The sequence below is a fragment of the Loxodonta africana genome, chromosome 11 (assembly GCF_030014295.1).
Source record: "Loxodonta africana isolate mLoxAfr1 chromosome 11, mLoxAfr1.hap2, whole genome shotgun sequence".
NCBI lineage: Eukaryota > Metazoa > Chordata > Mammalia > Proboscidea > Elephantidae > Loxodonta > Loxodonta africana.
This window is the reverse complement of record NC_087352.1, coordinates 75,165,089-75,178,803: the sequence shown is the minus strand read 5'-3', so window position 1 is coordinate 75,178,803 and position 13,715 is coordinate 75,165,089. Positions and strand designations below refer to the sequence as shown.

The following is a 13,715-nucleotide window of genomic DNA, read 5'->3' as shown; positions in this document are numbered from 1 at the left end:
TGTTTTTCACATCTTCTATTTCCCTGGAGATCACCTTGTTAAAATTGAGGCTATGGTTTTGGTCAGTCCAACGTTGAGTGCTTTGAACACAGCAGTACTCATGTACTCAGAAAATAATTGTGTGAATGAAGAAATGATGAGTGACCTATGGTGGGGTAAGTTTTAAAATTATAATAATCTTTAAAATTATCTGAGAGATTAAATTTGTTTCTGATTTTCACTATTCTAGTACCTGGCTGTCCAATGAAGCAATGAGTCACTGCCTCTATATTAAGCTAAGAATTTTCCACATGAAAGGGTCAAGAAATGATTTAATAGCCAGATTTGGAACTGCTATAGCCAGAAAAGAGGCATTGCCTGAGAAGGTAAAATATGGGGCAAACTAAAAATCAATAAACTATGCAAACTATTGGCAGATTATCTCTGCCAAAATGCAACCTAGAAAGTCTTCTTTTGTCTCTCCACAATCTAGTGCAGTTCATTGTACCCTGCTCAAATCACAACCTAAATTTAAGGGAGCAGAGCAAGACTACAGAAATAACACACAAACAAAAGGCACTGACACAGAAAAGAGTGAGACTTCTGAAGACATAGCAGATTTAAAATGCCTTACGCTCCAGCTTTGCATGATCATTCCAGAAGCAAAGGGGAAGAGCAGTAGCTAGAACTATAGCACTTTAACTGATGAACATGTTGTACTAAAAGTCTGAAATATAAGCAATTGCATTTGTAAATTCCAGGCAGTAAAAATACCATCACACTAAAACAAACAAACAAACTACCATTTGAAGAGACATGCCTGAAGCAACAGAGGAAAAAGGAGAGTCACGAATAGGAGGAGGATATTGACTGTGTGGTTAATTGCTTCTATGAAAAACTGCCTCCCTTGCCATGAGACCAGAAGAGCTGGGTGGTGCCCAGCTACCATTACTGAACATTTTGATCAAAGATTCTATAGAGTCCTGAGCGAAAGGAGGAAAATGCAGAACAGAACTTCAAATTCTCAAGTACTCCAGGATTTCTGGAGCCATGGAGGCTGGATGAACCCCTAAAACTATTGCTCTGAAATAATATTTAAACCTTAAACCAAAAATTATCCCCTGAAGTCTTCTTGAAACCAAACAATAGTATAGCTCAACTAGCTCAATTTAGATCAAAACGCCTGCCTTGAGCATTGTGCTCTTTCATGATCTATCTGTACAGGATCAAATTGACAACAGCAACACAAAAGACTAGATAGGAAACTTAGGGGGCAGTGAGTTTATGTTAATGGAGGAGGAATGACTCAGAGCAACTCAAAAAATGTAATCACTGTCACTGAATTGTACATGTAGAAACTGTTGAATTGGTGTATGCTGTGCTGTGTACAACTCAACAAAAAAAAATAAAAAATTTAAAATTAAAAAAATAAAGATACATGATAAGGGGGAGGGGGAGCCAAGATGGCAGAATAGACAGATGCTTCCAGCAAGCCCTCTTACAACAAAGACCCGAAAAAACAAGTGAAATGAATATACTTATGACAAGCTAGGAGCCCTGAACATCAAAGGTAAGCTTACAAAACAAACTGAGGGGCAGGGGAGGAAGAGACAGTTCAGAAGTGGAGAGGAGTTACCAGGCCTGAATCACTGGAAGCCCTCAAGCACCATTCCCGGAAGCAGCAGTGGTGGGCTGCTACTAGCATTCAGCTGCAGTTCCCTCAGGGAAAAGCAGCCAGCCACACAGCCTACTCACACCTCCGAAAGCAGAGAAGAATGGCCCTCTTGGCAAAAGCTAAGTATTTGCATATACTGTACCGCACTTCCCCCCCACCCCCGCCCGCCCGCCACCGCTCCCAAGCCAGCTTCAGTGGCTGACTTCATTGGGCCTGAGACAGGACCCGTTGAGCACCTAGAGACATCCTCCTGGCCTTGGAGAATGAATAAATTTGCAATTGGAGGAAAAGATAATTTTCCTGCTCTACTAACCAGGGGAGCTTAGGACAGAGACAGCTCCTGTCCAGGCATAATTGGTCCGTGGACTTTGAGTACTTTTACCCTCTGCATGGACCTGTGTGGGCCTATTTCAGGAGAATAGGCCCTTGTTGGCAGACTCCAACCATTTCAGCTGTGCGGCGTAGAGGTGGGTGTTTCATGTTTGACATTGCTTTGCCTATTAAAAAGGGTCCTCACCTACCCACATCAGGGGCTTAAGGACTGGTGGCTCCACTCAGGTCACCCAGCCACCTGTGACAGGGGTCCATGGATAACTGGTACCTCACACTCCTTAGAACCAAAAATATTGGGTGCCCATGGTCCATCTGCAGAACCCACCCACCTGTACACTCTAGGGAACAGGGACACGCTTTCCTCAGAGACATGTGGAGGATGATTCTCAGCCCCCTGCCTTGTTCAGAGTGTGACCCCCTCCTGCAACCAGATTCCGGTACCTACACCAATCACTCCTGCCCTCTAAGACTATAGGACAGAGCCTGTACCACACACATCAGCTACCTAGACACCTGAGCTGAATTCATACAAGAAAAGTGAATGGACTCCTAGACTGATATACCTGATAACAGCTCAAGCCATCTGGCGACAGGACATCAGAGCTCCAAAGGTGAAAATAATTAAGCTAGCTCACTCAAGCAACCCATTTGGCCATATCAAAACAAAACAAAGCAAGAAGCTACAACACAGTAAGCAAACATAAAATGAACTAATACAATACCTTATACATGGGTCTGAGACAACAGTCAATATCAAGTCATATAAAGAAACAGACCATGATAACCTCAACAAGCTCTCAAAACAATCAAGGAATCTTCTAGATGAAAGTGCATTCCTGGAATTACCAGAGGCAGAATATAAAAGATTAATATACAGAACCTTTCAAGACACCAGGAAGGAAATGAGACAATACTCAGAACAAGCCAAGGAATACACAGATAAAGCAATTGAAGAAATTAAAAAGATAATCCAGGAACATAATGAAAAATTTAATAAGCTGAAAAATCCATAGACAGCAATCAGGTTTTCAGAAGATTAACAATAAAATTACAGAAGTACAGTACTCAATAGAAAGAAGAGCAGAATTAAGCAAGTAGAAGACAGATTTTATGAATTTGAAGATAAAGCACTTGGCACCAATATATTTGAAGAAAAATCAGATAGAAAAATTAAGAAACCTTAAAAATCATGTGGGACTCTATCAAGAGAAATAACCTACGAGTGATTGGAGTACCAGAACAGGGAGGGATAACAGAAAATACAGAGAAAATTGTTGACTTGTTGGCAGAAAAATTCCCTGATATAGTGAAAGATGAGAAGATATCTATCCAAGATGCTCATCAAATTCCACGTAAGGTAGATTTTAAAAGAAAGTCACCAAGATATATTATAATCAAACTCGCCAAAACCAAAGATAAAGAGAGAATTTTAAGAGCAGCTGGGGATAAAGAAAAAGTCATCTACAAAGGAGAGTCAATAAGAATAATCTTGGACTACTCAGCAGAAAGCATGCAAGCAAGAAGGCAATGGCATGACTTATATAAAAAAACTGAAGGAAAAAAACTGCCAGCCAAGAATCTTATATCCAGCAAAACTGTCTCTCAAATATGAAGGTGAAATTAGGACAATTCCAGATAAACAGTTTAGGGAATTCGTAAAAACCAAACCAAAACTACAACAAATACAAAAGGGAGTTCTTTGGTTAGAAAATCAGTAATATCAGCTATCGACCCAAGACTAGAATTAGAGCAATCAGGAGTCAACCCAGACAGGGAAATCACAAAAATAAATCAAGATTAAAAAAATGCTCAAAACAGGGAAACAGTGATGTTATTATGTAAAAGAAGACAACATTAAAACAAAAAAGAGGGACTACGAAAAGTAGTCATAGATCATCCATATAAAAAGGAAGACAAGGTGATACAAAGAAATAAAAGTTAGGTTTAACTTTAGAAAAATACGGGCAAATAATAAGGCAACCATAAGGAAGATAAGCTGTCCTACACATCAAAATAAAATACAAGAAAAAAATAGAGACTCGGCAGAAACAAAATCAACAACAACAAATATGAGGAAAGGAAGATATATAAAGATAATCTACTCAGCACGTAAAATTAAGTGGGAAAAGAAACTGTCAACAACACACAAAAAAAGACATTAAAATGACAGCCCTAAATTCATACCTATCCATAACTGTGCTGAATGTAAATGGACTAAATGCACCAATAAAGAGACAAAGAGTGGCAGAATGGACTGAAAAACAAGATCTGTCTACATGCTGCCTACAAGAGACGCACCTTAGACTTATAGACAAAAACAAATGAAAACTCAAAAGATGGAAAAAATACATCAAGCAATCAACAATCAAAAAAAAAGCAAGAGTGGCAATATTAATTTCTGACAAAATAGACTTTAAAGTTAAATCCATCATAAAGGATAAGGAGAACAGTGTATAACGATTAAAGGGACAATATACCAAGAAGATTTAACCATATTAAATATTTATGCACCCAACGACAGGGCTGCAAGATACATAAAACAAACTCTATCAGCATTGAAAAGTGACATAAACAGCTTTACAATAATAATAGTAGAAGACTTCAACACATCACTTTCAGTGAAGGACAGGACATCCAGAAAGAAGCTCAATAAAGACACGGAAGATCTAAATGCCACAATAAACCAAATTGACCTCATAGATATATACAGAACACTGCACTCAACAGCAGCCAAGTATACTTTCATTTCTAGTGCACAAGTACATTCTCTAGAATAGACCACATATTAGGTCATAAAGCAAGCCTTTAGCAGAATCCAAAACACTGAAATATTACAAAGCATCTTCTCTGACCATAAGGCCATAAAAGTGGAAATCAATAATGGAAAGAGCAGGGAAAAGAAATCAAACATTTAGAAACTGAACAATACCCTGCTCAAAAAAGACTGGATTATAGAAGACATTAAGGATGGAATAAAGAAATTCATAGAATCCAATGAGAACGAAAACACTTCCTTTCAGAACTTTTGGGACACAGCGAAAGAAGTGCTCAGATGTCAATTTATATCAATAACTACACACATTCAAAAAGAAGAAAGGGCCAAAATCAAAGAATTATCCCTACAACTTGAACAAATGGAAAGAGAGAACAAAAAAAACCCTCAGACACCAGAAGAAAACAAATAATAAAAATTAGAGCAGAACTAAATGAAATAGAAAACAGAAAAACAATTGAAAGAATTAATGAGACCAAAAGCTGGTTCTTTGAAAAAATCAACAAAGTTGATAAACCGTTGGCCAAACTGACAAAAGAAAAACAGAGGAAGCAAATAACCCGAATGAGAAATGAGATGGGCGCTATTACAACAGACCCAACTGAAATTAAAAGAATCATATCAGATTACTAGGAAAAATTGTACTCTAACAAATTTGAAAACCTAGAAGAAATGGATGAATTCCTAGAAAAACACTACCTACCTAAACTAACACAATCAGAAGTAGAACAACTAAATAGACCCATAACAAAAGAAGAAATTGAAAAGGTAATCAAAAAACTCCCAACAAAAAAAAGCCCTGGCCCAGACGGCTTCACTACAGAGTTCTACCAAACTTTCAGAGAAGAGTTAACACCACTACTACTAAAGGTATTTCAAAGCATAGAAAATGATGGAATACTACCTAACTCATTCTATAAAGCCACCATCTCCCTGATACCAAAACCAGGTAAAGACACCACAAAAAAAGAAAATTACAGACCTATCTCCCTCATGAATGTCCCTTATGAATGTAGATGCAAAAATCCTCAACAAAACTCTAGCCAATAGAATTCAACAACATATCAAAAAAATAATTTACCATGACCAAGTGGGATTTTAAGTGGGATTCATACCCAGTATGCAGGCATGGTTCAACATTAGGAAAACAATTAATGTAATCCATCATATAAATTTAAAAAATCACATGATTTTATCAATTGATGCAGAAAAGGCATTTGACAAAGTTCAACACCCATTCATAATAAAAACTCTCAGCAAAATAGGGATAGAAGGAAAATTCCTCAACATAATAAAGGGCATTTACACAAAGCCAACAGCCAACATCACCCTAAATGGAGAGAACCTGAAAGCATTTCCCTTGAGATCAGGAACCAGAAAAGGATGCCCTTTATCACCACTCTTATTCAACATTGTGCTGGAGGTCCTAGCCAGAGCAATCTGGCTAGATAAAGAAATAAAGGGCATCCAGATTGCCAAGGAAGAAGTAAAAGTATTTCTATTTGCAGATGACATGATCTTATACACAGAAAACCCTAAGGAATCCTCCAGAAAACTACTGAAACTAATAGAAGAGTTCAGCGGAGTATCGGTATTTAAGATAAACATACAAAAATCACTTGGATTCCTCTACACCAACAAAAAGAACTTCGAAGTGGAAATCACCAAATCAATACCATTTACAGTAGCCCCCAAGAAGATAAAATACTTAGGAATAAATATTACCAGAGATGTAAAAGACTTATACACAGAAAACTACAAAACACTTCTGCAAGAAATCAAAAGAGACCTACGTAAGTGGAAAAACATACCTTGCTCATGGATAGGAAGACTTAACATTATAAAAATGTCTATTTTACCAAAAGCCATCTATAGATTTAATGCAATTCCGATCCAAATTCCAATGACATTTTTTAATGAGATGGAGAAACAAATCACCAACTTCATATGGAAGGGAAAGAGGCCCTGGATACGTAAAGCATTACTGAAAAAGGACAAAGTGAGAGACCTCACTCTACCTGATTTTAGAACCTGTTATACCGCCACAGTAGTCAAAACAGCCTGGGACTAGTACAACGACAGATACCTGGACCAATGGAACAGAATTGAGAATCCAGACATAAATCCATCCACATACGAGCAGTTGATATTTGACAAAGGCCCCGAAGCAGTTAAATGGGGAAAAGACAGTCTTTTTAACAAATAGTGCTGGCATAACTGGATATCCATCTGCAAAAAAAATGAAACAAGACCCATACCTCACTCCATGCACAAAAACGAGCTCAAAATGGATCAAAGACCTAAATACAAAATCTAAAATGATAAAGATCATGGAAGAAAAAATAGGGACAATGTTAGGAGCCCTAATACATGGCATGAACAGTAAACTAAACATTACTAACAATGCAGAAGAAAAACTAGATAAATGGGAGCTCCTAAAAATCAAACCGCTATGCTCATCCAAAGACTTCACCAAAAGAGTCAAAAGGCTACCTACAGACTGGGAAAAAGTTTTTAGCTGTGACATTTCCAATCAGCGTCTGATCTCTAAAAATCTATATGATGCTGCAAAAACTCAACTACAAAAAGACAAATAACCCAATTAAAAAATGGGCAAAAGATATGAACAGACACTTCACTAAAGAAGACATTCAGGTAGCTAACAGATACCTGAGGAAATGCTCATGATCATTAGCCATTAGAGAAATGCAAATCAACACTACAATGAGATTCCATCTCAGTCCAAGAAGGCTGGCATTAATCCAAAAAACACAAAATAATAAATGCTGGAGAGGTTGTGGAGAGTATGGAACACTTATACGCTGCTGGTGGGAATATAAAATAGTACAACCACTTTGGAAATCAATTTGGCGCTTCCTGAGAAAGCTAGAAGTAGAACTATCACAGGATCCAGCAATCCCACTCCTTGGAATATATCCTAGAGAAATAAGAGCCTTTACACGGACAGATATATCCACACCTATATTCATTGCAGCACTGTTTACAATAGCAAAAAGATGGAAGCAACCAAGTGTCCATCAATGGAGGAATGGATAAATAAATTATGGTATATTCACACAATGGAATACTATGAATCTTTAAAGAGCAGTGATGAATCTGTGAAACATTTCATAACATGGAGGAATCTGGAAGGCATTATGCTGAGTGAAATTAGTTGCAAAAGGACAAATATTGTACAAGACCACTATTATAAGAACTGGAGAAATAGTTTAAACAGAGAAGAAAATATTCTTTGATGGTTATGAGAAGGGGGAGGCAGGGGGGTGGGAGGAGGGTATTTACTAATTAGATAGTAGATAAGAACTACTTTAGGTGAAGGGAAAGACAACACACGATACAGGCGAGGTCAGCACAACTGGACTAAACCAAAAGCAAAGAAGTTTCCTGAATAAACTGAATGCTTTGAAGGCCAGCATACCAGGGGCGGGGGTTTGGGGACCTCGGTTTCAGGGGACATCTAAGTCAATTGGCATAATAAAATCTATTAAGAAAACATTCTGCATCCCACTTTGGAGAGTGGCGTCTGGGGTCTTAAATGCTAGCAAGCAGCCATCTAAGATGCATCAATTGGTGTTAACCCACCTGGACCAAAGGAGAATGAAGAACACCAAGGACACAAGGTAATTATGAGCCCAAGAGACAGAAAGGGCCACATAAACCAGAGACTACATCAGCCTGAGAACAGGAGAGGTAGATGGTGCCCAGCTACAACCGATGACTGCCCTGACAGGGAACACAACAGAGAACCCCTGAGGGAGAGGAGAGCAGTGGGATGCAGGCCCTAAATTCCCATAAAAAGACCAGACTTAATGGTCTGACTGAGACTAGAAGGACCCCAATGGCCATGGCCCCCAGACCTTCTATTGTCCCAGGACAGGAACCATTCCCAAAGCCAACTCTTCAGACAGGGATTGGACTAGGCAATAGGATGGAGAGGGATGCTGGTGAGGAGTGAGCTTCTTGGATCAGGTGGACACGTGAGACTATGTTGCCATCTTCTGCCTGAAGGGGAGATGAGGGGTTAGAGTGGGTTAGAAGCTGAAAAAATAGACAGTAAAAGAGAGAGTGGAGGGAGGGAGTGGGCTGCCTCGTTACAGTGAGAGCAATTGGGAGGATGTACAAAAAAAAAAAAAAAATTTTTTTTTTAGCAAGGTGTATATAAGTTTTTGTGTGAGAGACTGACGATTTGTAAACTTTCACTTGAAGCACAATAAAAATTAAAAAAAAGATACATGATAAAAAATTGTTTACTGAGGAGAGATTGGATTTAACTTTGGAATCGTATGGTATTTGAAGTTTGTGTATATTTTATCTCAAATTCTTTATAAACTATTCGTATTTTTTAAATTCTCTGGGGTGTTTTCTCTTATTCTCCATTAATTCTACTGCGGTTTTTATAGTCTTTTACTAAGCAATCACTCCCAATTATCCATAATTGTGATCAATTATTTTGTCCAGGAAGGATACCCCAAATTAGTAACATCAGTTTTATGATTTCTTAATAAGACATTTCTTTCCAAGAATGCGTTATATTATATGTGCATTTACAAACATTTATTTTCTCCGATTTCTAAATAGGGATGAGAAAAGGTTTGCTATCAGGAATCACATTGTCTTTCCACTATTTAATCACCAATATTGGATATTATCCTTAGATAGATAGCATATCAGTTACTGAATCCTGCATGGGTAGACCATGCTTCTAGTCTATATAAGGTGAATGCATGACAAAGAGCTATCCAAGCAAATGTAAGAGACAATTTCAGACAAATCAGGGTAATTTGAGAAGTTTTATTGAGGTATGTAACAGTCTTTAATTCCTAGAAAGCAATAGAGAATTTAGAGATTCAGCTTCTACATACAGCATGAGTGGTCACTGAAGTATCAGGCTGGTACAGTATGGAACCAAAAAACAAACAAACAAACTTGTTGCAGTGGAGTCAATTCTGACTCATAGAGACCTTACAGGATAAGAGTAAAACTGCCCCATACGGTTTCCAAGGAGCGCCTGGTGGATTTGAATTGCCAACCTTTTGGTTAGCAGCCGAACCCTTAACCACAGTATGGAAAGTATCCCTGAAATGCTACTGCTTTCAAGGATTGTCATCCATGTGGCCAGGCATGTTGTCGAAAAAGCATTCATTCATTCGACCAGTATTTACTGAGTGCCTGCCCAGGGTCAGGCATCATTCTGAGCTTTAAGATACAGAGAAGAATGAGAATTCTCTGTCCTAATAGAGAACACTCCATAGCAGGAGGAGGGCACACAATAAACACGGTAAAATAAATGAACAAAAGCGGTTCAGATAGAGATTAATGCTTAAAAAAAAAAAAAAGAAAAGAAACCATGTGATGGGTTCAAACGCTTGGGGTGGGTACACTTCAAGATGGGATGGCAAGAACAGACTCTCTGATGCAAAGAAATACAAATCTCAATTATTTAGAAGTTGGTTATACAGAATTTTTTATTGATCTCTCTCCTGCTGACCATATCTTGCCATTCACTAATTATTATTGTTCCATTAAAGTGCCGAAATGCCAGTCAATACATGATTATTGAGATCTCACTGTGTTCTCTGCACCAGCGTGATTGGTAAAATGTGGCTGGATTCAAACAACTAATTCTACTGCTGGGATAAAATACGAGGTGGGGAATCATGCTTAAGTGAGTAAATAATTTAAGCCTTCTCATTTTGAGGGGTGTACATTCACACCTCACATACCTGAGACTCACTCAGCCATCAGTCCTAAGAACTCCTCCAAGAGGAAGCATCACTTATTGCCACTAGATGGCGCCAATCATTTTCATATTTTCAGATACATGTATATTTCTATGTCATGATCACACTTAAAATGGAAGAATGTTACTTGGCACCATTATAAACAAAAATATTTCTCTTTAATTTTATTAATAATTTTCTTACAGGAGGGGATCACAGCAAAACCATTAAGGATGGTATGTTCAGTCATTCATATACTTGTTCATTCAACATACATTTGTTTCAAATTATTTTTCTTTTTTATCTAATAGCACTGTCTTTGAGTATGTAAAAATGGCAGAAATTTGAATAGCTTATAATCGAACATATATACCAAAGCCAAAGAATAGTTGATAAAAACGATGATGATGACATTCCCAGAAACCCAGTGCCGTCGATGACATTACATGTATCTTTAAAAGTCTGCAGGAAATAATTTTAAGAAACTACAGGAGCATTTTTTGATTTTTAGGAGAAATTTCTCATTATATCTCTCAAAAATTAAGCAATATTTCTAAATATATTGGAATCCTATGGTATAATTATTCATTGCAATTACATGTAACAAAAACTATTAAAAACGTAAAATGGAATAGGAATCATTGAACTAAAATGCATATCATTTATTTTTTATATAATAAGTTTAATATTTATAGCTTTATAAAACTTGATTAATAACAATTCATATCTAAAAAGACACATTATCATACGGTTCTTGTTTCTGCTAGCAAATTTTCAGTGCAATTAAAACATTATGTAAATTTTTCTAGAGAAAAAGAACATGATACATTCCCATTTCTTAAAAAAAACACGGCTGGTAAGAATTTAAAGTATGCTTATTCTGAAACAAAAATACAGCTAGTCTCGTATCTTCCATTAAAAAACATTAAAAAGACCATAGGATAAATGTAACCTGCATCTTTAAATCAGCATATTTCAAAATAAAATACAGCACAATATTAAAATAGGAGTGCATATAGAATGCATTGAAAATATAATATGCTGTATGAAAATATTATCATTACTTAGAAGGAAAAATGCAAAGTTACATGTTTATTGTGCTAACACATTTATTTTTAAAAATCTGGACATCTTTGCTCCTTCTGGATGAAAACTGAGTGCCTCGAACTAGCTGCTAATTGGATGTTCACTATATTGCTCTCATTTTAAAACAGTCCAGAAATGATACTCACTTTAATTTCTCCCAGAGTTTTTTGCCGCATGGAAAGGAGCACTCGAAACCTCTCTTCTTCCTCATGGACTCTCTCCTGACAGGCTCTTTTCTCACTGTCGAGCTGATCAAACACAGCTTGCGCATGTTCTTTTTTAAATCTTATACCTACAAATTTATCCCTATGAAGAAAAAATTGCATTTGCTACTAATCAATTCAATAAACATATTTAATAAAATAAAATATGTTTAAAATACATTTTAAAAGACCCGTTATTGAAAAACATTAGAGCTGAAGGGCCTTGGAAGTTTCCTAGCCCCTTGCCGAGGCCTACTTCCGTATACCATCCGACCAAACCAGTCGCTGTGGAGTCTATCCCAATTCACGGCGAACCCACGTTTCCAGAGTACACCTTTGCTCTGTAGGGTTTTCATGGCTGCGACCTTTCAGAAACAGATCTCCAGGACTTTCTTCCAAGGCTTGTCTGGATGGGTTTGAACCACCAACCTTTCTGTTACCACCTAAGTGCTTAACTGTTTTGCAGCACTCTGAGTGCACGTAGCTACATCTAACTGGTCCAGGTGGAAGAAAATCTATGGAGAAATTTAGTGGATTCTCTTGGTTGCCCACCCACCATGCTTCTGTTCTCATTCCAACAGAACCTCATGTGACTCCGGGGATACATTCTAATGAGGTTAAAGCCAGTCAACTCATGGTTAATTGTCAGGGGTGAGCACATGTATTAAGACGACTCCATAAGGTGAAGGGGAAGGGCCTATTCTATGTAGAAGAAGTTCACATCCACTAAACGTGAACAAGATGTCATGCTTCAGATTGCTGACAACAGCCAAAGGGGAGAGAGAAGAGAGAATAATCCCTAGCGTTGAGCTGCAGAATCAGCCAACCCTGAAGCTTTCCTCCCCATGGGCTTCCTACTCCATAAGATGATACATTTCCCTGTTGTTTAAGATGGCATCCGAATGTGTGTGTGTTTGTGTATTTTTATTTGCAGCCAAATTCATCTTGATACAAAGGCAAAGTGACAATTTTTATGGTAAAATTGGTAGTTATAAAAGAGGCAATACTGGTAGCAAAAGCATCGCAAAGTAATTAAAATAATACTAGCAAAAATAAGCCTGCTTAAAAAAAGTTTCCACAGTTGAGCAGCAACTCAGAATCCAGAATGAGCAGAGCCACAAAAGTTCAGTACAGTCTTATGTTACCCATATTGGCTTTCATCTCTGCTGGTACAGAAAATTGAATCATTTGCACAGTTAGCTACAGAGGAAGCAGAACTAATAGTTTTTAAGGAGCTAAAATATTAAAATGCCTTGAATGTATTATCTCATCTAATACAACAACAACAACCCTGTGAAATAATGATTATTTCAGTCATTTACGGATGACGAACCTAAACTCCAGTAGAGTTAAGCAGCTTGTACAAGCAAAAATAGTACCTGAGTGAACCAGAATTCAAATCCAGTTTATCTTGCTCTAAACCCCCTGTTTTTCCACTTTATCATGCTTACCAACAACATCCAGAATTCTTATGTGATGTCCTGTCTAAGTATTCACTAATAGTGACACTGTGGAGCATAAGGAATCAATGAAATTCGCACAGGGAAAGACTAGTAAAGCTTTACTGGTTCCTGCAAGCAAACATCACTCTCAATATATCTTGACCACATCTACTTTGTTCTCTACACAAAATATTTTGAGGTCACTTTATATTCTATATAGCATATTATACATTCCATATACTCTATATGTATATTTTATGTGTCTACATGCATGAAAATAATATTTTCATTCTCATAGTAATTAAAAGAAGAACTCTGAAATCTTATGGGTCTGGGTTTGAATGCTTCCACTTTCTAGTTAAGAAACAGTTGGGCAAATTAAATGAGAAGCAGGGTAGCTTTGATTGCTATCATTTTTTAACATCATATCTTAATTATGTTGCATATACAAGGTTTATCTCTCTGAAAAGATTTTCAGACACT

The 13,715-nt window shown here is 37.3% G+C and overlaps 1 protein-coding gene across 1 annotated transcript in view; it reads right to left on the bottom strand.

Annotated features, from left to right (window-relative positions):
- Window positions 1–13,715, bottom strand: part of CCDC178 (coiled-coil domain containing 178) — a 460,722-nt gene that overhangs the window by 290,501 nt on the left and 156,506 nt on the right. Inside the window, exon 17 of the mRNA XM_064293218.1 lies at window positions 11,734–11,893. Coding sequence (XP_064149288.1) covers window positions 11,734–11,893 — 160 coding nt within the window. The remainder of the gene's footprint in view (window positions 1–11,733; window positions 11,894–13,715) is intronic.